General features: G+C 40.1%; 1 protein-coding gene across 4 annotated transcripts in view; it reads left to right on the top strand.

Moving 5' to 3' along the window:
• The window catches only part of PRKDC (protein kinase, DNA-activated, catalytic subunit), a 210,775-nt gene that overhangs the window by 100,714 nt on the left and 85,322 nt on the right, over positions 1-24,739 (top strand). For all 4 annotated transcript variants that reach the window (XM_045050127.1, XM_011291282.4, XM_045050129.1 and 1 more), the window contains 10 exons: positions 405-477; positions 1,573-1,721; positions 4,273-4,410; positions 4,843-4,962; positions 16,878-17,021; positions 18,541-18,692; positions 19,252-19,383; positions 20,879-20,990; positions 23,661-23,785; positions 23,871-24,020. In XM_045050127.1, coding sequence (XP_044906062.1) covers positions 405-477; positions 1,573-1,721; positions 4,273-4,410; positions 4,843-4,962; positions 16,878-17,021; positions 18,541-18,692; positions 19,252-19,383; positions 20,879-20,990; positions 23,661-23,785; positions 23,871-24,020 — 1,295 coding nt within the window. The remainder of the gene's footprint in view (positions 1-404; positions 478-1,572; positions 1,722-4,272; positions 4,411-4,842; positions 4,963-16,877; positions 17,022-18,540; positions 18,693-19,251; positions 19,384-20,878; positions 20,991-23,660; positions 23,786-23,870; positions 24,021-24,739) is intronic.

Genomic DNA, 24,739 nt, shown 5'->3' with positions numbered 1-24,739 from the left:
AAAGTTTTATTTATTTTTAAATGCTTATTTATTCATTTTGAGAGAGAGAGGGAGCACGAGCAGGGGCACAGAGAGAGAGTCCCAAGCAGGCTCTGCGCTATCAGCACAGAGCCCGACTCGGGGCTTGATCTCAGGAACCGCAAGATAATGACCTCAGCTAAAATTGAGTTGGATGCTTAACCAGCTGAGCATCCAGGTGCCTCAAAAAATTAATTTTTAAACAAGACTTTTATCAAATTTAAAAGCATTAAAAAATATCCACAAAGAAATACAGGTGAGTGCCCTTAAGGAATGCTTTTCCCACAGATTCTCACAGAACCCCACTGAGGCAATTGCTACTAAACTAGAAAATCGTGATCAGGATTTTACAAAGTTTTAAGTGGTGTATTTGTTTTGCCTGATAGGTTCCTATGGAAAGAAGGAAAAAGTACATTGAAATTAGGAAAGAAGCCAGGGAAGCAGGAAATGGGGATTCAGGTAGGTTGTTTTTAAAAGATGAGAAAGATTCTAATAGTTGGTATTTGTTACGTAAATAAAAAATATTTTAAGTACACCAAAACATTGAAATCGAGTTTGAAAAGGTTTTACGTGGCAAGTAGAATTTTACTTTGAAAGAAATTTAATCAGCTAAACTTTTACCTATGTAGAAAGATCTCAGAATGGCCAAAGAGGGCTGAGAAATGGTATGCTTTTTCTTAAAAGTGCAAGATTGGTTGATAGTTATCTATGTTTGTATATGGATTATGTCTGTATGTTGTTTAAATACATTCAAGAATCTGTGTTAAAATACAGATCTCATCCTGCCATTCCTCTGCTCCAAACCTCTGTCAACTCCCACTTCCCTGAAGACAGAGCTGCCTAAGACCCCTGACCCACCTGCTGCCCCCCTGCTACTCTCCTGCTCACTCTGCTCCAGTAGCACTGCCCCCCTGCCTGTACCTATAGGCACCAGGCGCCTTTTGGCCCCAGGGCATTTGCACATGATGTTTCCTCAGCCTAGAATAATCTTGGTCCCAGATATCAGCGTTTTGTTTAATGCCAGCCTTTGAAGGAAGTTGTCCTGGCTTCCTGTTATAAAATTATCTGTCTCTTGCTCCACATGCTCCTTGTTTCATTTTTTTGCTTAATTTTTCTTCATACCTTTTTTTTTTTTTCCTGACTTGAGGATAAATTTTGGACCAGTTTTGTCAATTCTTTACATTTGTGAATTGGTTGTTTTTCAATAGTATCTTTTCCCACATTTATGTTAGACTTTTTATGCAGAATGTACCCCGTCAAAATTTTAACTGCAAAGAAATTCTGTTAACATCATATTCAAAAATTGTATGTGGTTTAACTTAATTTCTTTGTCCATGACAGTATAGAATAACCGCTCACTAATGACAAAAGCAGGAGGAGGTGTCTTTTCCCCATTTCCTTTTTGCTTTGTTAATCTGGATTATCAGTGGGGAATCACAGGATTGATAAAAGCCTTAGTTAACACAGTCTTTTAATTTTATTAATATCATTTGAGCTTAGAGAAATACATTTTTTACTAATTTGAATAAATGTATTTTGTTCTTTATATCTTAGGTGGCCCTCATTATATATCTTCCTTGTCGTATTTGGCAGACAGCAGCCTGAGTGAGGAAATGAGTCAATTTGATTTCTCAACTGGAGTTCAGAGCTATTCATACGGTTCCCAAGACCCTAAATCTACCACTGGTCATTTTCGGAGACGGGTGATCACATGTCACATATTAAAAAATATTGTTGGCATTTATAAAGGAATGGGGCTTCATACTTAGGGGAAACTAGTTCTGTGTCAGTAGTCCTCAGAGAATAGCGTGCAGAGAATTTTCCAAGATCTGAGTCCCAGCTTTCCATCCTCTAGACTCAGCAATTGGATTTTGTCAGTACAGGAAAGAAAGCTGTCTGCAAGGGCTGATTCACAGTAACCAATCTTCATGAGATTACTGTTTTAAATCAGAACTGCCTTTAAGGGTTTCCAGTGAGAAAGACGACTACCATGCTCAGAGGTCTTGCTCATATGACTGTTGCATTCTCTCTCTACAGAAAACGAAGAAGCTGTTTGAATATTTGATGTTATCTAACTGAGATAACTGAATGCATCTGTATTCACAAATAATAGCTTGACCTCATAAACAGACAGGAAACTTGTAGGTAGACAGACACCTGTGCACCTACACAGACACACACATGTGTACATATGTGTAAAAGCATGAGTTCCACAGATACATCTGATTCCTGTCCAGGGTTCATTCAAGTTTTTTCCCTTTCCAGTTTCTTTGATATGCACTAACTTCTTTCTCTCAACCCCTTTTCTTTCCTCCATACTGATGTCCTCCCGGAGTGGGTCCTGACCCACAGGCGGGCACCTCACTCTCTCCTTCTCCATCCCCAGACATTGCCAGGCAGCTCTTGCCCCCTCTGGTCTGCCCAGCGGCTTTTTGCCCGAGGAGGGTGGGAGCAGTGCAGCGTTTTTGAAGTTGAGTTTGTCTGTACCTTACGTTGCCTCTTGGGTTGGCTTCTCTCTTTTTTAATGACTGTTTCAAAGAGGAGCCATTCATTAGTTCTTTCCCCTAGATTATGTCATACATCTCTGCTGGGCAATAAAAGAGTGTGACTTTGTTCTGTTATGGCTACACTGGCTAGTGAGACTCCTCTTTTGTGAACAAAAGAGGCATCTTGGGTTCAATCCTCGTGCCTTCAGTTTGATCACATGACTGAGTCCTAGTTCAGATGTATCTAGTCCTTGTGAGCAGCATCTTGATATACAATAATTTTTACTGAAAAACCTGTTGAGTAGATCTGAATGCAGTCAAATATTGTAACTCCTTTGACACCTTACCAAGTATATGGAAAAAGGGACATTAAGATTATTCTAATTGATTTTTGTGGCTGATTGAATGTGGTTTTTTCTTGTCTCTTATAAACCTGATAGTGTGTAAAATTTACTGTTTCAGTGCTCATTTAGTACTGTTCCTAGTAGAACATAATATCACTTCCTGTCATTTCTAAAACCCCCAGTTTATAGAAATTATCCATTGTCTTTGGGAGGAAAGAGACCATACCCACAATGGTTATAAGAAGACTCCTTTTCCAAATACTGTACATCTTTGGGAAGTGATGTTCTGAAATAGTTCTTTCTACCAGGGCAGACAGAATTACAGAATTATGTAGGGCCATTTTATTCCTCTTTCTACTCAGTTTCTGTAAGCACTGTCTAAAAATTTCTTCTTGGGATTTCTCAAATCTTTCTTTTCTGAAAATTATCTTCCTGGGAAATATCCAGATAAATTGTTCAGCTCTGTGTGTGTGTGTGTGTGTGTGTGTGTGTGTGTGTGTGTGTAAAATTTACTATGTATATAAAACCTCAATTCATTACATTTATAAAATAATGTATATAATGCTATATTTTAATATATATACTGCTATACATTATAAAATAATGTATATAATGCTATAATTTCTAAGAGAATTTTAGGGTCAACAATGGTTTAAAAATTTTGTTCTTTTATTAAAGTATCAAAGCAAATTAAGGACTTTATGAAGTTTTTCAGAGAAAAACTCATTTTCAGTTTACTGAGAAAAGAAATGTTGGTAAAAGTTGATCTTAAAATTATATGTCAGTAGCTCCACTTTCTCCATAACATGGCAACTAAGAATCATGGAGACCATTGTTCTCAAGATATTGAGCATTCTTGGGCCTCCTAGACAGAAACATTTCAAAAGATCTTTGTGTTTGTACAAAGCAACACATGTCTGCATGGATGCTATAACCTGAGTATGACCCCCAAGGAGATCTCTCTCCATGAGGAGATCAGAGGAGAATTATGTATCTATAGCTTAAGGAAGATATGAGGTCCTGTAATTTTTTCTAAGTTGTTTAATAAGAAAACCTAATAAGTATATTTGATATTATTACCCAAGTATCGTTGTTACCTAAGTGTGTGTTTTGTGATATTGCCCCCAAAGTCAGAATATCACATGCACTGAAATTTTATTATTTTTAAATTTTTATTTATTTTAGAGAGAGAGACAGAGCACAAGTGGGGGAGAGGGGCAGAGGGAGAGAGCGATAGAATCCCAAACAGGTTCCACACTCAGTGTGGAGCCTGACAGAGGGCTTGATCCCATGACCCTGGGATCATGACCTGAGCTGAAATCAAGAGTTGGATGCTCAACCGACTGGCCCACCGACCCAGAGGCCCCTGTATACTAAAAATCTAACAGTGTACTCTGCATCATCAGATTCTTCCCTTTTCCTAGGATTATAAAGATCCCGTGATCCAAGATGCTGTCCTGGAGTTAGAAATGGATGAGCTTAATCAGCACGAATGTATGGCAACCATGACAGCCCTGATTAAGCACATGCAAAGAAATCAGATCCTACCTAAAAGAGAAGAGGTTTGTTTTTGCTAATCTGATGGTGTCTCATTTAATACTGTTTATTGCTATCACAGTAAGAATGAACACTTAATATCAAATACCAAATTCTGTATCTAATAAACGTGATTTTTGTTGCTTGTGTCTTAAATTTTTTAAACAATTTTAATGTTTATTTATTTATTTTGAGAGAGACCAGGGGAGGGGCAGAGAGAGAGAGGGAGAGAGAGAATCCTAAGCAGGCTCCATGCTGTCAGCACAGAGCCAGACATGGGGCTTGATCTAACGAACGCTGAGATCATGACCTGAGCTGAAGTCAAGAGTCAGATGCTTGACTGACTGAGCCGCTCAGGAGCCTTTTGTTACTCGTCTTTTATTTTGTCATCTCATGATATCAACGTGTGAAGTTATTTAATTCCACTTTTTAAGGTAACTTTGAATGGATTATTTCAGGGTTCAGTGCCAAGCAGTCTTCCCCCTTGGATGAAATTTCTTCATGACAAACTAGGAAATCCATCAGTATCATTAAATATCCGTCTCTTCTTAGCCAAGCTTGTTATTAATACAGAAGAGGTAAGTAATTTATTATTTCTTTAAAAATTCTTTGCAGTTTTATGTATGTACTTAAAACTCCTAATAAAGAAATGATGTAAAGGAACAGAGCATGACATTTTTGTTCTCTGAACAAATTTGTTCAACATCAATCTTTTAATCATTTTTTCAACTTGAAAATTAAATTTTATTGTGTTGGAAATGATCTTTTTATAAAGCACATGTGTTGGCACTTTCTAATGGGTTCCAGCCTAATAGTTTATAGGAGCAAAAATGGTGAAAATATTCCTATTAATGACATTTGAAAAAGACCTGACTTTTAGATAATTGCTGAATTTATCAGTTGGTTTATGTATAGCACCACATCAGGGGAGACCTCTTCCACCGGTGGCAGTTAGGGAAGAGAGCCCTTGAGTGACGTGAAAAGTGCAGTGGGAATTTATATTCTGTGTAGAAAGAACACTGTGGACAGAGACGGCATCTGACAGAGCCAGGCATGTCTCCATTGACAGCACAGACCATGGGCACATGGTCCAGAGAAGTGTGGCCACATGGCTTGGGCGGGTGAGCTAGGCCAGGTCATCAGGATTCATGTAGAGGGTGCAGCTCATTTGTTGAGCAGTAAGGAGCCACTGATGGGTGCCAGGTGGAATGATGTGATCCACGTTGCTCCATACAAAGTCCTTTTAGGCAGCACTGCAAATTGAGGGGCTGCAGCAGGGCCCGTGTTCCCCAGGGTCACACCTGATTTCTAGCTCCCAGGGCTGCTGTAACAGTGGAACCACAGACCGGGTTGCTTAAACCACAGAAACTGATTGCCTCGTGGTTCTGAAAGCCAGAAGCCTGAGATCAAGGTGTTGGTGGGGATGGTTCCTTTTGAGGGCTGGGATTGAGAACCTGTTCCAGGCCTCTCTTCCAGTTTATGGTGGCCCCAGGCATTTTTTTTTTTTTTTCAGCACATAGATGCTGTTTTTCTTGAGTCTTCACATTGGCTTTCCTCTTTGCATCTGTCTCAGTATGTACAAATTTTCCCTTTTAATAAGGACATTGTCATTGGATTAGAGCCCATCCTAATGACCTCTCATAACTTGATAATCTTCAGAGACCCTATTTCTAAATCAGGTCACATTTATAGATGTTGAGAATTAGTACTTCAGTATCCTTTTGGAAGACACAGAACAACCCATAACGCTTGGGGTCACACGTGATTTCTAGCTCATGTTCCTGAGTGCTGACTTTATGGCTACCAGAAAGGGAGCTGGTGTCTTTATTTCTGGGTCATTTCTTGGTTGCCTGGGAGTGGGTAAGCAGGTTGACAAGGAAGCATGCTGAACTTGTTCACACATGTGGATGTGAGTTGCCTCTGAGACATCACTGAGAGATTTCCTGGGGTTTTTGTGCGTGTCGGGGGCTCAGGAGTGACTAGGGGAATGGTTTGCAAAAGATGTTCCAGAGGCTCTGTTGTCTTACAGAAGAAAAGATTAGAACTTGCATTTACATTTATTATTAAAATTTCAACATTTATTTTCTTTATTGATATATTTTTAAGTTTTTATTTAGATTCCAATTAGCATACAGTGTAATATTAGTTTCAAGTGTAGAATTTAGTGATTCAGCACTTAAATACAGCACCCAGTGCTCATCACAAGGGCCCTTCTTAATACCCTTCACCTATTTAACCCATCCTCCCCTGCCCCCCCACCTCCCCTCTGGTAACCCTCAGTTCTCTATAGTTAAGAGTCTATTTCTTGGTTTCTTCCCTTTTCCACCCCCCAAGTTTTGTGTGTTTTTTTTTTCTTAAATTCCACACATGAGTGAAATCATATGGCATATATCTTTCTCTGACTAAATTATTTCACTTAGCATATTACTCTCTAGCTCCATCCCCATTGTTGTAAATGGCAAGATTTCATTCTTTTTTATAGGTGAATTTTATACACACACACACACACACACACACACCCCATCTTCTTTACCCATTCATCAATTGATGGACACTTGAGCTGCATGTATTTCTTGGCTGTTGCAGATAATGCTGCTAGAAACATCAGCGTGCACGTATCCCTTTGTTTGGGGTTTTTTTTTTTTGTTTTTCGTTTTGTTGTCTTAAGTAGGCTTCAAACCCAGTGTGGAGCCCAGTGCGGGGCTTGAACTCATGACCCTGAGGGTCAAGACTTGAACCAAGATCAAAAGTCAGATGCTTAACCAACTGAGCCACCCAGGAGCACCTGCATATATCCCTTTGATTTAGTGTTTTCATATTCTTTAGTTAAATACCCAGTAGTGCAATTGCTGGATCATAGGGGTAGTTAGTTCTATTTTTAATATTTTGAGGAGCCTTCATACTGTTTTCCAGAGTGGCTGCACCAGTTTGCATTCCCACCAAAAGTGTAAGAGAGTTCCCCTTGCTCCCCATCCTCTCCAACATTTGTTTCCTTGTTGTTGTTTTTTAATGTTTATTTATTTATTTATTTGAGAGAGAGAGAGCATGTGTGAGCTGGGGAGAGGGAATCCTAAGCAGGCTTTGTGCTGTCAGCTCAGAGGCAGACATGGGACTCGATCCCACGAACCGTGAGATCATGATCTGAGCTGGAACCAAGAGTCAGACTCTTAACCAACAGAGCCACCCAGGCACCCCTCTGTGTTGTTAACTTTAGCCATTATGACTGGTGTGAGGTGATATGTCATTGTAGTTTTGACTTGTACTTCCCTGATTGATGAGTGATGTTGAGCATCTTTTCATGTGTCTGCTGGTCTTCTGTAGATTTCCTTTGGAAAAAAAGCCTATTCATGTCTTCTATTTTTTAACTGGCTTATTGTTTTTTTGGGTGAATTTGAGAAGTTCTTATAGACTTTGGATTCTAGCCCTTTATCAGATAAGTCATTTGCAAACCTCCATTCTGGAGGTTGCCTTTTAGGCATAGGTTGCCTCAACAAAGCTAAAAGGCAACCTTTGGAATGGGAGATAATTGTAAATGACATAGCTGGTATCTAAAATCTATAAAGAACTTCTCAAAAAACAACCCATTTAAGAAGTGGGCAGAAGACATGAATAGACACTTTTCCAAAGAAGACATCCAAAAGGCTTTTTAGTTCTGTCGATTGTTACCTTCACCGTGCCTCAGCTTTTTATTTCAATGAAGTCCCTGTATATTTTTGCTTTTGTTTCCCTTGCCTCTGGAGATAATACCTAGTAAGAGGTTCCAATGGCCGATGTCAGAGGTTACTGCCTATGTTCTCCTCCAGGATTTTAATGGTTTCCTGTCTCACATTTATGTCTTATATCCATTTTGAGTTCCATTTTTGTGTATGGTGTAAGAAAGTGGTCCAGTTTCATTCTTCTGCATGTTGCTGTCCAGTTTTCCCAGCACGATTTTTTTAAGAGACAGTCTTTTTCCTATTGAATATTCTTGCCTCCTTTGTCAAAGATTAGTTCGCCATATACTTGTGGGTTCATTTCTGGGTTTTCTATTCTGTTCCATTGATCTTTGTGTCTGTTTTTGTGCCAGTACCATACTGTGTTAATCACTCTTTCTTTGCAATACAACTTGAAGTCCAAAATTATGATGCCTCTAGCTTTGCTTTTCTTTTTTCCAGATTGTTTTGGCTATTCAGGGACTTTTGTAGTTCCATACAGATTTTAGGATTATTTGTTCTAGCTCTGTGAAGAACGCTGGTGTTATTTTGTTAGGGATTGCATTGAATGTATAGATCGCTTTGGGTAGTAACAGTATTTTAACACTATTTGTTCTTCCTATCCATGAGCATGGATGGAATGTTTTTCCATTTCTTTGTGTCTTCCTCAATTTCTTTCATTAAGTTTTATAGTTTTCAGAGTACAGATCTTTTCCCTCTTTGGTTAGGTTTATTCCTGGGTATCTTGTGGGTTTTGGTACAATTGTGAGTGGGGTCAATTGCTTGATTCTCTTTCTGCAAGTTCATTATTGGTGTATAGAAACGTAACCGGTTTCTGCACATTGACTTTGTATCCTGTGACTTTACTGAATTCATTTATCAGTTCTAGCAGTTTTTTTGGTGGAGTCTTTTGTGTTTTCTATGTAGAGTATCATGTCATCTGCAAATAGTGAAAGTTTGGCTTCTTCCTTGGCTGATTTGGATGCCTTTTATTTGTTTGTGTTGTTTGAGTGCTATGGTTAGGACATTCAGTACTATGTTAAATAACAGTGGTCAGAGTAGACATCACTATCTTTTTCCTGAACATAGAGGAAAAGCTCTCAGTTTTTACCCATTGAGGATAATATTAGCTGTGGGTTTTTCATGTATGGCCTTTATTATGTTGATGTATGTTTCCTCTAACTCTACTTTCTTGAGTTTTTGTCATGAATGGATGTTGTACTTTGTCCAGTGCTTTTCTGCATCTATTCAAAGGATCATATGGTTCTTATCCTTCCCTTCATTAATGTGTTGTATTACATTGATTGAGTTGTGAAAATTGAACCACCCTTGCAGCCCAGTTATAAATTTCATTTGATTGTGATGAATCACAATTTTATTGTATTGTTGGATTCAGTTTCCTGATACTTTATTGAGTATTTTTGCATCCATGTTTATCAGGGTATTGCCTTTTAGTTCTCTATTTTAATGGAATCTTTTTCTGGTTTCAGTTAAAAATTTCAACTTTTAAACTTATTCATTTATCATACAGATCTTCCTTGACTTATGATGAAGTTATATCCCAATAAACCCAGCATAAGTTGAAGCTATCATAAGTCGAAAATGCATGTAGTACACCTGCCTTGCTGAATGAACATCATAGCTTAGACTCACCTACCTTAAACATGCTCAGAGTGTTTATGTCCATCTGTAGTTGGGTAATATCGTCTAACAAAAGCCCATTTTTTAATGAGGTGCTGAATATCTCATGTAATTTATTCAGTGCTGTGCTAAAAGTGAAAGCCAGAGTGGATGTATGGGTACAGGATGGTTTTAAGTGTATCAGTTGGTCACCCTCGTGATAGCATAGCTGACGGGGAGCTATGGTGCAGGTGCTGCTGCCCCTGCTCAGCGTCTTGGGGCTATCATCCCACACACTGCTGGCCCAGAAGGTAAAAGTTCAAAGTACAGTTTCTACTGAAAGTGTGTGGCTTTCACAGCATGATTAAGTCCAAAAATCTTAAGTTGAACCATTGGAAGTCAGGTACTGTCTGTAGTTTAATAATAAAGAAGTTTGTGGAGATTGGGGGAAGATGGCGGCATAGGAGGACTCTGGGCTCACTGCGTCCTGCTGATCACTTAGATTCCACCCACACTTGCCTAAATAACCCAGAAAACCGCCAGAAGACTAGCAGAACGGAGTCTCCAGAGCCAGGCACAGACGAGAGGCCCATGGAAGAGGGTAGGAAGGGCGGAGAGGCAGTGCATGCTCCACGGACTGACGGAAGGGAGCCGGGGCGGAGGGGCGGCCCACCGGCCAAGCAGAGACCCTGAGTCTGGCTGGCAAAAGTGGAAGGGCCGGATGGAGTGTGTTCCGACAGCAAGAGGGACTTGACATCTGGAAGGTTATAAGCTAACAGCTCTGCTAGGAGAGCAGAAAGGTTGGAGAACAACAGAAGGGAGAGTGACTGAGCCCCGGGACGACAGAGCTCAGTTTGGCGGGGAACAAAGGCGCTTGCCAGCGCCATCTCCCTCGCCCATCCCCCTTGCCCATCCCCCAGCCAAAATCCCAAAGGGAACCAGTTCCTGCCAGGGAACTTGCTGGCACCGTGCAAACACCCAACGCTGTGCTTCTGCGGATCCATCCCTCCGGAGGGTCTGACTCCCTCCCGGTGCCGCAGGGCCCCTCCCGAAACGGATCTCCGAAGGAAAAGTGAGCTGAGCCTGCCCCTTCTGCCCCTGTGCACCTTGCCGATCCACCCCAGCTAATACGCCAGATCCCCAGCACCACAAGCCTGGCAGTGTGCAAGTAGCCCAGACGGGCCACGCCACCCCACAGTGAATCCCGCCCCTAGGAGAGGGGAAGAGAAGGCACACACCAGTCTGACTGTGGCCCCATTGGTGGGCTGGGGACAGACATTGGGTCTGACTGCGGCCCCACCCACCAACGCAAGTTATTCAAGATCGCACAGGGGAAGTGCCCCACAGTTCTGCACCACTCCAAGGACTATCCAAAATGACGAAACGGAAGAATTCCCCTCAAAAGAACCTCCAGTAAATAACGACAGCTAACGAACTGATCAAAAACGATTTAAACAATATAACAAAGTGAATTTAGAATAATAGTCATAAAATTAATCGCTGGGCTTGAAAACAGTATAAAGGACAGCAGAGAATCTATTGCTATGGAGATCAAGGGACTAAGGAACAGCCAGGAGGAGCTAAAAAATGCTATAAATGAGCTGCAAAATAAAATGGAGACCACCACGGCTCAGATGGAAGAGGCAGAGGAGAGCATAGGGGAACTAGAAGATAAATTTACGGAAAAAGAAGAAGCTGAGAAAAAGATTAAAAAATCCAGGAGTATGAGGGGAAAATTAGAGAACTAAGTGATGCACTAAAGAGAAATAATTTACGCATAATTGGTATCCCAGAGGAGGAAGAGAGAGGGAAAGGTGCTGAAGGTGTACTTGAAAAAATAATAGCTGAGAACTTCCCTGATCTGGGGAAGGAAAAAGGCATTGAAATCCAAGAGGCACAGAGAACTCCCTTCAGACGTAATTTGAATCGATCTTCTGCATGACATATCATAGGGAAACTGGCAACATACAAGGATAAAGAGAAAATTCTGAAAGGAGCTAGGGATAAATGTGCTCTAACATATAAAGGGAGACCGATAAGACTCGTGACCGATCTCTCTACTGAAACTTGGCAGGCCAGAAAGGAATGGCAGGAAATCTTCAATGTGATGAACAGAAAAAATATGCAGCTAAGAATCCTCTATCCAGCAAGTCTGTCATTTAGAATAGAAGGAGAGATAAAGGTCTTCCCAAACAAACAAAAACTGAAGGAATTTGTCACCACTAAACCAGCCCTACAAGAGATCCTAAGGGGGATCCTGTGAGACAAAGTACCAGAGACATCACTACAAGCATGAAACCTACAGACATCACAATGACTCTAAACCCGTATCTTTCTATAATAACACTGAATGTAAATGGATTCAATGCACCAACGAAGAGACATAGGGTATCAGAATGGATAAAAAAACAAGACCCATCTATTTGCTGTCTACAAGAGACTCATTTTAGACCTGAGGACACCTTCAGATTGAGAGTGAGGGGATGGAGGACTATTTATCGTGCCACTGGAAGTCAGAAGAAAGCTGGAGTAGCCATACTTATATCCGGCAAACTAGACTTTAAATTAAAGGCTGTAACAAGAGATGAAGAAGGGCATTATATAATAATTACAGGGTCTATCCATCAGGAGGAGCTAACAATTATAAACGTCTATGCGCCGAATACAGGAGCCCCCAAATAATATAAACCAATTACTCACAAACATAAGCAACCTTATTGATAAGGATGTGGTAATTGCAGGGGACTTTAACACTCCACTTACAGAAATGGACAGATCATCTGGACACACGGTCAATAAAGAAACAAGGGCCCTGAATGATACATTGGATCAGATGGACTTGACAGATATATTTAGAACTCTGCATCCCAAAGCAACAGAATATACTTTCTTCTCGAGTGCACATGGAACATTCTCCAAGATCATATACTGGGTCACAAAACAGCCCTTCATAAGTTTACAAGAATTGAAATTATACCATGCATACTTTCAGACCACAATGCTATGAAGCTTGAAATCAACCACAGGAAAAAGTCTGGAAAACCTCCAAAAGCATGGAGGTTAAAGAACACCCTACTAAAGAATGAGTGGGTCAACCAGGCAATTAGAGAAGAAATTAAAAAATATATGGCAACAAATGAAAATGAAAATACAACAATCCAAACGCTTTGGGATGCAGCGAAGCAGTCCTGAGAGGAAACTACATTGCAATCCAGGCCTATCTCAAGAAACAAGAAAAATCCCAAATACAAAATCTAACAGCACACCTAAAGGAAATAGCAGCAGAACAGCAAAGGCAGCCTAAACCCAGCAGAAGAAGAGAAATAATAAAGATCAGAGCAGAAATAAGCAATATAGAATCTAAAAAAACTAGAGTAGATCAACGAAACCAAGAGTTGGTTTTTTGAAAAAATAAACAAAATTGACAAACCTCTAGCCAGGCTTCTCAAAAAGAAAAGGGAGATGACCCAAATAGATAAAATCATGAATGAAAATGGAATTATTTCAACCAATCCCTCAGACATACAAGCAATTATCAGGGAATACTATGAAAAATCATATGCCAACAAACTGGACAACCTGGAAGAAATGGACAAATTCCTAAACACCCACACACTTCCAAAACTCAATCAGGAGGAAATAGAAAGCTTGAACAGACCCATAACCAGCGAAGATATTGAATCAGTCATCAAAAATCTCCCAACAAATAAGAGTCCAGGACCAGATGGCTTCCCAGGGGAGTTCTACCAGACGTTTAAAGCAGAGATAATACCTATCCTTCTCAAGCTATTCCAAAAAATAGAAAGGGAAGGAAAACTTCCAGACTCATTCTATGAAGACAGTATTACTTTGATTCCTAAACCAGACAGAGACCCAGCAAAAAAAAAAAAGAGAACTACAGGCCAATATCCCTGATGAATATGGATGCAAAAATTCTCAATAAGATACTAGCAAATCAAATTCAACAGCATATAAAAAGAATTATTCACCATGATCAAGTGGGATTCATTCCCAGGCTGCAGGGCTGGTTCAACATTCGCAAATCAATCAATGTGATACATTAATAAAAGAAAAGATAAGAACCATATGATCCTGTCAGTCGATGCGGGAAAGTCCTTTGACAAAATTCAGCAACCTTTCTTAATAAAAACCCTCGAGAAAGTAGGGATAGAAGGAACATACTTAAAGATCATAAAAGCCATTTATGAAAAGCCCACAGCTAACATCGTCCTCAATGGGGAAAACTGAGAGCTTTTTCCCTGAGATCAGGAACACGACAGGGATGTCCACTCTCACCACTGTTGTTTAACATAGTGTTGGAAGTTCTAGCATCAGCAATCAGACAACAAAAGGAAATCAAAGGCATCAAAATTGGCAAAGATAAAATCAAGCGTTCACTTTTTGCAGATGACATATTATACATGGAAAATTTGATAGACTCCACCAGAAGTCTGCTAGAACTGATACATGAATTTAGCAAAGTTGCAGGATACAAAATCAATGTACAGAGATCAGTTGCATTCTTATACACTAATAATGAAGCAACAGAAAGACAAAGAAACTGATCCCATTCACAATTGCACTAAGAAGCATAAAATACCTAGGAATAAATCTAACCAAAGATGTACAAGATCTGTATGCTGAAAACTATAGAAAGCTTATGAAGGAAATTGAAGAAGATATAAAGAAATGGAAAAACATTCCGTGCTCATGGATTGGAAGAATAAATATTGTCAAAATGTCAATACTACCCAAAGCTCTCTACACATTCAATGCAATCCCAATCAAAGTTGTACCAGCATTCTTCTCGAAACTAGAACAAGCAATCCTAAAATTCATATGGAACCACAAAAGGCCCTGAATAGCCAAAGTAATTTTGAAGAAGAAGACCAAAGCAGGAGGCATCACAATCCCAGACTTTAGCCTCTACTACAAAGCTGTCATCATCAAGACAGCATGGTATTGGCACAAAAACAGACACATAGACCAATGGAATAGAATAGAAATCCCAGAACTAGACCCACAAACTTATGGCCAACTCATCTTTGACAAAGCAGGAAAGAACATCCAATGGAAAAAAGACAGTCTCTTTAACAAATGGCGCTGGGAGAACTGGACAGCAACATGCAGAAGGTTGAAACTAGACCACTTTCTCACACCATTCACAAAAATAAACTCAAAATGGATAAAGGACCTGAATGTGAGATAGGAAACCATCAAAACCCTAGAGGAGAAAGCAGGAAAAGACCTCTCTGACCTCAGCTGTAGCAATTTCTTACTTGACACATCCCGAAAGGCAAGGGAATTAAAAGCAAAAATGAACTACTGGGACCTTATGAAGATAAAAAGCTTCTGCACACAAAAAAAACAACCAACAAAACTAAAAGGCAACCAATGGAATGGGAAAAAATAGTTGCAAATGACATATCGGACACAAGGCTAGTATCCAAAATCTATAAAGAGCTCACCCAACTCCACACCCGAAAAACAAATAACCCAGTGAAGAAATGGGCAGAAAACGTGAATAGACACTTCTCTAAAGAAGACATCTGGATGGCCAACAGGCACATGAAAGGATGCTCAGTGTCGCTCCTCATCAGGGAAATACAAATCAAAACCACACTCAGATATCACCTCATGCCAGTCAGAGTGGCCAAAATGAAGAAATCAGGAGACTATAGATGCTGGAGAGGATGTGGAGAAACGGGAACCCTCTTGCACTGTTGGTGGGAATGCAAATTGGTGCAGCCACTCTGGAAAACAGTGTGGAGGTTCCTCAAAAAATTAAAAATAGATCTACCCTATGACCCAGCAATAGCACTGCTTAGAAATTTACCCAAGGGATACAGGAGTACTGATGCATAGGGGCACTTGTACCCCAATGTTTATAGCAGCACTGTCAACAATAGCCAAATTGTGGAAAGAGCCTAAATGTCCATCCACTGATGAATGGATAAAGAAATTGTGGTTTATATACAGAATGGAGTACTACGTGGCAATGAGAAAGAATGAAATATGGCCCTTTGTAGCAACATGGATGGGACTGGAGAGTGTTAGGCTAAGGGAAATAAGCCATACAGAGAAAGACAGATACCATATATTTTCACTCTTATGTGGATTCTGAGAAACTTAACAGAAGACCATGGGGGAGGGGAAGGAAAAAAAAAAGAGGTTAGAGTGGGAGAGAGCCAAAGCATAAGAGACTCTTAAAAACTGAGAACAAACTGAGGGGTGATGGGGGGTGGGAGGGAGGAGAGGGTGGGTGAGTGATGGGTATTGAGGAGGGCACCTTTTGGGATGAGTACTGGGTGTTGTATGGAAACCAATTTGACAATAAATTTCATATATTGAAAAAAAATAAAAAATAAAAAATAAAAAAAATTAAAGAAGAAAAATAAAACTATACAACAACAACAAAAAAAATAACGAATTTTTGTTTGTAATTTATAAATAAATCAATACATACATGGAGAGCATTCGAACTTTTTTTTACTTATGGGGTGTATAAACAAAGATTTGAGACCGCACAGATTTAAGCTGTGAGAGTAGTCCCTGAGGAAACATATTTAGTAAAAACAAAGTGGCGAAAGTTAAGAAGATAGGTAGCTTGAATTATATCTTAATCTGTTCGTTTGCATCAAAATAGCATTATCGTGTAATTTCTAAAATAAACTAAATTGAATTTAGAATATGGGTACATTTTCTTTAGATTTCAGAGGTCTTGAGAAAATGAAGTCAATAACACAATGACTTCTATAATATAAGAAATGAAAGAACATCAGCCACATGCATCTACCTAATTTTTATATTCTCGTTTTTCATATACTCTATGCATTTGCATAAAATAACAGTTCTCTAGAGCTGCATATTATTCAGATGGGATAAGATTGATAAAGAGTGCTTTCATTTTGATTTTTAAGAGCATAGTTATATCAGGTTTTCAACAAAGAAAAGATCAGAAGTCCATTTCCCTTGAATTGTGGTTTCAAGGACCCATAAGGAGAGAATTCAACAGAGAATCTGATCTGATGAAGCGGGGTAATTGTTGGAATTTACATCTGTTTTGGATTTAGGTCAAATCATAATATTAAATTTTAGCTGATGGAGGATATGTTCCTAAATTAATAATTTGGTTATTCAAAATAATTGTTTTGCTGTTTGACTTTTAAATTCTCTTCCAGGTCTTTCGCCCTTACGCGAAGTATTGGCTCAGCCCCTTGCTGCAGCTGGTGGTTTCTGAAAACAATGGAGGAGAAGGAATTCACTACATGGTGGTCGAGATAGTGGTGACTCTTCTTTCGTGGACAGGAATAGCTACTCCTGTGGTAAGAATGGACATGTCTTTTATGGAGTGCTATGTCAGTCTCTTGCTGATATCATAAACTAATTGATGACAGATAATCCAAGCTCCTCTTAATGACTTAAGAGTCACCATTTTTAACATTAATCGTCATATTGCTGTGGTGCTGTTATACTAAATGGCTTCATACTGCTTCAGGTCTGTTTTCTTAGATTTCTGATTTCTTAGATTTCTTTCGATAATGCCTCTGACTTTGCTTTTATTTTTAAGCTATCAGGTATTTATTTTGTTTGTTGCTTTTATTTGCTAGGACCTTGGAAACTAGACTAATGATTTTTTAAAAATAAGTGTGAAATAAATGTCAGTAGACCCTGAATATTAGGTCTTGAAAACTTCTGTTGTAACTAAAGTCCATGGATGTTTTGGCATTTGTTTTGCCAGCTTACTTATTTCCCTGGTATTGACATGGGCCCATTAATGGTTGAAATTGCCAAAAAAGTAACCACCAGGTGAATGATACTGTGTCACCATGAGGCAGTCTCGTGGCTTCCAGCAGTACAGATTTGTGTGCTCTGGAGCTTTGCCATTCACATAAAAACATTAGCACTAATAAGGTATAAGAGTTTTCATGTAGTAATATTCTGAGAACATTCCTTACTAAACATAATATATGGACATAGAGCTTTTACATGCGTTTATATCTGGATGTGCCTGTCTTATTTCACAGTAAACCAAATTTAGATTTCTTAGCTTTAAGGTGATAAATGTTTTCATGTTATTAAGCAGAGTAAAATTATTTTAGTATTTAGTTTAACTTAGGAACCATTGGGAAAGATTGAGTTAAATGTCCAGTGCATGGCTGAGTTTGAGAGAGCCGAACTGCTAGGTGTCAGAATAGCTGCATAAAGCAGTGAGTCAAAGTAAGAATCAAGTGAAGACTTTTGTCACTTGCGGTAGAGGCTAAAGCCAGAGGAAGTGGACTCCCCTTGTCCATTTCCCCCATGGAACATTGCAGCTTAGTCTGGTCGAGGGTCAGGTGGTTTAGCACAGATCTGGGGGGTCATCTCACTTTTGAGGGACCCCTGAATTAAAGGCTCCAGCAGTTTTATGGGACCATAAAAGGAGTCAGAAGAAAAGTGTTTTCACAGTCGCCCTTCCTCTTATAAGGAGCTCTCTCAGCAGAGACGCCTGCAGAAGATGAAGAGAAATGAAGGTGCCGGGGTTACAAGTGCAAATATGTGACAAGCATGACCAGTCTGGGGGGTGGAGGAGGGTGGATGGCTAAGGGTGACTCTATCTGCCCTTGGAGACTGCAGAGCCCTGGCTGTGTTCCAGCCTGGTGCCAGAGGGCAGCTTGCTCATAAGGCCTGCCAGCAAAGCCTTTGTCATTGCTTGTGGTTGTCCTTGAAAAATCACACATAGGTTTTACACCAGAAGATTCAGTATACTGGCAGGTTTCTTTTATAAATGGACTGTTGGATTAAAAAAATGCTTTTCCAGAGTGGAATGCTACATATTAATGCAGAATTTCTATACCTTTTTAGGGGGTCCCTAAAGATGAAGTGTTAGCAAATCGATTGCTTCATTTCCTAATGAAACATGTTTTTCATCAAAAAAGAGCTGTGTTTAGACATAACCTTGAAATTATAAAAACCCTTGTTGAATGCTGGAAGGATTGTTTATCTATCCCTTACAGGTACAAATTTACTACATTTTGCAGTATTGCTTAGACATTTTTAAAATGTAGCATGTTGTAAATGGTGATTACAGTGAAGTTTACTTGAAATGATAGAAGGAATATAATTTGAAATTGAATCATTTGTAAGGGTACAATATTGCTGCTAGTACAATCCTAGCCTCCAAAGTTTGACGAAGCACCTCTGTGCGGGTCATTGCCTCCAGGTGGCCTGCTCCGTCTCCCAGCTCACCTCTGGCCCAGCAGACACTGGGCATATGGGGTACACTCTGCGCTTCATCGTCCCAGCACAGGGGTAAACTGTCGGACTACGCAGCCTGAGGCAAGCTATAACTTTCCAAAGGTTTCAGAATCAACTAACAGAGAATTGGGGCAAATAGTTAGATCATAAGAAATACAGACTTGCTAGAATAACTTGAATGTATACAAACAGGGTATTAGCAAGAAGGGTGTTAGTCGTGGGGAAAGATAAAGTATTTCTCACCCTGCAAATTATCTTCTTGCTGTGCTTATTTTATCATATGATAATCTGTACTTGTCCTTTATGCTTATGTTTCAGGTTAATATTTGAAAAGTTTTCCAGTAAAGATCCTAATTCCAAAGACAATTCAGTAGGAATTCAATTATTAGGCATTATAATGGCCAATAACTTGCCCCCCTATGACCCAAAATGTGGCATAGAGAGCGTAAAGTGAGTATCAAGGGAGTTTTGCTTTGCTTCTTTTTTAGATTAAAGTATATGTGAATTGGATTGATGGACTGGAGTATGGTCTAATTTTTTCATAAGTTTATTCGTTTTGAGAGAGTGCATGTGCGAGTATGAGAGGGGCAAAGAGATAAGGAAAGAGAGAGAGAATCCCAAACAGGCTCCAGGCTCCACACTGTCAGTGCAGAGCCTGATGTGGGACTAAAACCCGTGAACCATGAGCCCGATGTGGGGCTCAAACCCACAAACCGTGAGATTGTGACCTGAGCTGGAACCAAGAGTCCGACGTTTAACCAACTGAGCCACCCAGGTGCCCCTAGTTTTTATAAATTTAAAGACCTAGACCCATGTTAAAAATATTTCTACCAGAATTTAGTAAGTTGGGCTTAGAGGTCTTTTGGGAGAAGAAATATGTTAATGGAATGAATGAGGGAAGTTAAGTTTTTCAAAATTAGTATTTTTTTTTCAATTGTGTTTCACCAAATAAGTGTTAGGTATTTTCTTTCTTATTTTCTACAACTGCATTTTCAGCATTTGCCCCCAAACCAGCATGAGCTCTGTGGGACCATTCATGACAGGATCATGGATGGATGCCTGGGCCCTGGTGCTGCCCTGTCGCTGTGCTTTTTGCCTCAGCTGCAGCCCCTGCTCCCTCCGTCGGGGCCTTTTGTGGGTGGGGGTGAACACAGCCCGGCGTCTGGAGGGAGGGCGCTAGTGAGCTAATCATCTTACCATCACTGACCGGTACTTCATTGTCCTACTGTGTTAGGAGTTCTGAAAAGTCAGCATTCACATTATGGTGACTGTAGATTTCAGCATGTCCCTTCCGAGCTTTCCCCGTTTCTTTGGAAGTGTCTCACTCCGTCTGGTCGGTCCTCCTGTGTTAGCCTCCTGGCACCAGTTCCTCCATTTGCCTGCTATCATAGACAAACAGGTGGCTCCATAAAGAGTCCATGGGAAATAGTTTGCTTTTAGATGAGTTACTTTTTTTGAGCTTGGATTCCCCCAGTGACAAGCGTATAGAGCTTCTCTGGAACTGTAGGCTAACGTTCTGTGGCCTACAGAGCCTGGAAGCGTGGACTGGTGCTCACTCTCCTTCTCATTTATTGTCCTCCTCTTGTCACAGCAGTCAAGAGGTGTCAGGAAGTCATGAGGCTTTCAAGGGGTGTCAGTAAGTCATGATCTTGGTTAGTAGCTTTTTTTTCACTGCAGTGTTTTTTATAGTATCCAGCATCGTGTTTTGCTTTGACTACAGCAGGTCCTGTGTGATTGAACTGTGGACTTTCATGTGCCTTCCTGGTCATGATGTCAGAGCCTTAAGTACATCTTGATATATGTTTTCACACAAATAATTTGGATCATGTTCTATGTTTAGTATTTTCTCAATTTATGCTCTTAATATGGCACGAGGAGCAAAGTTGTTATATTTTTATGTCAACAGAATGTATTATTTGATGCATATTTTCTGTATTTGTTACAGATACTTTCAAGCTTTGGTCACTAACATGTCTTTTGTAAAATATAAAGAGGTGTATGCAGCAGCCGCAGAAGTTCTAGGACTTATTCTTCAATATGTTACCAAGAAAGAAAATGTAAGTGTGTTATACAATTTTAAATAAATAGTGCTTTTTCAGTTTTGATTTTTTCTAACACTTGTTATTTATATCCTCTATGCTGTAACAAACCAGAGTGGGCATTCTGCATTTATTAATACTTGGCTTTTTCCTAGCGTATGTAGTGCTCAATTTTTTTAAAGAGGACATAGGATTTTTAAAACACTTGGAAACTTGGTAAACATTTAAAGATGGGTAACTTACTTATATTGTGAAAGCCAGGAAAGGATTATTTAACCAGCTTTCATTCCTCTGAAAGTAGTGTCAGGGTTTCTTTTGGAGCAAATTATTCTGGTGGATACTTGCTATGGTTAGGGCTATGTTAACTAATAAAATACTCCACTTCCAATCTGGGACGTAATATAGTTATCAGACAGGACAGGGCACTTGTGGGAGCCTTTCTCAGTCTTGGGAGCCCTGCCCACTTTCCAGGATTGTTAGAAGAACCCAACTGAATCTTTCAGTGCAGTGTACGTTCAGAGTACTACAGGTCTCCATAGAATGTAATTATTACAGATGTATGTAAATTACATGTTCTAACTTACTTGAAAGTAGGGTAGTGGAGTGATGCTTCCTGCTACACTGCTGTTCTCCTGTGGTTGGTTAGTGAGGGGCTGTGTGTTTTGGAGCCTCCAAAACCGCTGTCACTCATTGTGATGATCCCTTCTTGCCAGGTCTCGTTGCAGTGACACAGTTGATCATTCCTCCTGATTCCCTTTGTCACTGCTTCTAGGACACTCTCTTGGCTCTCTTCCTATTTTCCTGGCTGTTTCCCTTCCTTAGCTTCATGTTTCCCGGCTACCTCTCCAGCTCTGATGTTGGTCCTCTTTTTCCTTGCTCCCCTGCCAACCATCTAGCCTCCTGGCTTTGAAAACTGCCTATGTGTTCATGATTCCCAACTTCCTATCTCCAGTCCACATCCTCTCCTGAAAGAAAAGGTGGAGAGTGGAGAGTGGGCTACTTTCACTGTCTGAGTGGATGAGGAGTAAAGGATTAGGGAAGTTGGGAGGTCCCGAGGGCACCCAGAGTACCCCAACACAGTGTATTGGGCCCCTGCCCATTTTGACAATTAGGTATCTAGTTGGGTTTTAATTTTTTTTTCTAATGCTTATTTATTTATTTTTGAGAAAGATGGAGGCAAAATGTTCATGGGTTAGGGGCAGAGAGAGAGGGAGAAACAGAATCCGAAGCCCGCTCTAGGCTCCGAGCTCTCAGCACAGAGTCTGACGCGTGGCTCGATCTCACGAACTGTGAGATCACCACCTGAGCTGAAGTTGGACGCTCAACCAGCTGAGCCACCCAGGCACCTCAGGTATCTATTTGGGTTTAAAAGAAAATTAAATGAAGGGAAATAGACCCACTTGGGGAGGTCAGTCTTCGCTTATAATTTATTTTAGGAATTACCAGCTGTTTTTGTAAAATAATTTTTTTTTGAGAGAGAGTGTGCACAAGTGGGGAGGGGCAGAGAGAGAGAATCTTAAGCAGGCTCTACACTGTCAGTGCAGAGCCTGACATGCAGGGTTCAATCTCAGCGACCCTGAGATCATGACCTGAGCCAAAATCAAGAGTTGTACACTTAACTGACTGAGCCACCCAGGCACGCTTAAAAATTTTAAATTCCGAATTACCTTATTTTTACATGATTCTAATATCCTTAGATGTTGGGTTTCAATTTACATAGTATGCTAAGTTTTCAGCACAGATGGAACAAATTACAGTAGATCCCAAGTTTAATGTCTCTTCACTTAAATTTCAAGTTAGTAGTAATGATAAACACTTTGGTTTTACATTGTTCTTTTCTGAATATAAAATGGTATTGATTTAGTGTAGAAATTAGAAGAACAGAGTAAAATATAAAGAAGCTGGTGAGAATCAGTCCTATTCCAACCACTGAATTGCTCTTGGCACCTGAGGGGTAGTCTCCAGTTGTCAGTATATATGTGCATGCGTTTGTCTTCTGTTGGTTACCTGTATTATAATGTTGGTTATGTATGTTGGTCAGTTACATATGTTGGTTATCTTATTGGCTGGTTCTGGGCTCTGGGGGTGTAGCCAGAGCAGTCCTGCCCCCCCCCTTCTCAGGAAGCTAACATTTGATGAAGAGAAGCAGACAATACATAGACAAATCTGTCATCATTGATAGTAGTACATGATGAAGAGAAAACAGGATATAGGGAGGTAGACAATGGTGGAGGTGGCTTTTTAGATAAAGTTGCCTGAAAATTCTGGTTTGTGTGAATATTTGACCAGGTATGTGAACACTGGCATCATAAAATGTATTTACACAGTGTTTGATCACTGATTTTAGTTCAGCTTCTCAAATGACTTTTTAGCAGTATTTTGGGTGTGAAAAGGAAGCACCAATCTTTATCAGCCTTCCATCTGACAAGAGCTAGATGCCACCAGTGGTGACAGCACAGAGCAGTCATGGCTGTGGCCTGGCCTGCCTGAACTCACAGCCCCAGAGCCTCTTGTGTCCAGTGGTTAATGTGCACACTCCTGGCACTGTACCTTGTGAACACCTTTACCTTGTAGGTGATAGCATTGGACATCTTCCGTGGGTTCAATTAACTATTTAAGACAAACCTGTTTTCAGCAACTAACGTAAGTTTCGCATTTGTGTATTTGACAAGAAACTTAATTTTTCAGATACTGGAAGATTTGGTGTATGAACTGATTGTAAAACAGTTGAAGCAGCATCAAAATACGATGGAGGACAAATTTATTGTGTGCTTGAACAAAGCTGTGAAGAACTTTCCTCCTCTTGCCGATAGGTAGGATATCAGTCATGGTGGACGTCCTGTTGTGGGAGAGGGTCTGCGACGGCCCTCTCCCTCATTGGCCATGTCCACTGGTTAGGTTCATGAACACTGTGTTCTTCCTGCTGCCCAAATTTCATGGGGTGATGAAGACTCTCTGTCTGGAGGTGGTGCTGTGTCGTGCAGAGGAAATAACAGATCTCTACTTACAGTTAAAGAGCAAGGATTTCATTCAAGTTATGAGATATAGGTGAGTGCAAAGCCAGCCCTGTGTTCTCAGATGCAGCGGGCACATAAAATTTTGATTTGTTCAACTGTCTCCTTCAACTCAGAACTTGTAGGTTTTCATAAAATATGTATTCGTTATATACGACTATGTGTATGTGTACATCTCAAGATAGATAAACTTAAAAATATGTACTTGTTAAATTTTAATCAGAATTAAAAGTGGTGGGGCCTGCTGCTCCTGCCTTCTTTAACCTGGCACCTTGGGGAAGCCACATCTCAAGTGTTACCTAAGGCTCTTCTCAGATTTAAAATGCATGATTTTGAGTTGTGTACCATTTTTTCCAGCTAGGAGGCATCCATTATTTGTTAAAATTGTTCATTTATTTTCAAAATCACATATACTAGTTTTTAATATTTTTTTTAAAGCCTATTCATCCGTTTTGAGAGAGGGAGTAGGGGAGAGGCAGAGAGAGGGAGAGAGAAAATCCCAAGCAGGCTCCATACTGTCAGCACAGAGCCTGATGTGGGGCTCCATGCAGGGCTCGAACCCATGAACTGTGAGATCAGGACCTGAGCCAAAATCAAGAGTTGGACACCCAACCGACTGAGCCACCCAGGTGCCCCCCATATTATACTATTAAAATAGGTATGAAAAGAGATGCTGTTGCTCACAATATTTTTATTTCTCTGTACTGTTTTCCAGCTTGTCTGTGGACGTATTTTTTTACATGGGGATAAATT

The sequence above is a fragment of the Felis catus genome, chromosome F2, assembly GCF_018350175.1.
Source record: "Felis catus isolate Fca126 chromosome F2, F.catus_Fca126_mat1.0, whole genome shotgun sequence".
NCBI classification, from domain to species: Eukaryota; Metazoa; Chordata; class Mammalia; order Carnivora; family Felidae; genus Felis; species Felis catus.
This window is presented reverse-complemented; position numbering and strand designations above follow the sequence as displayed.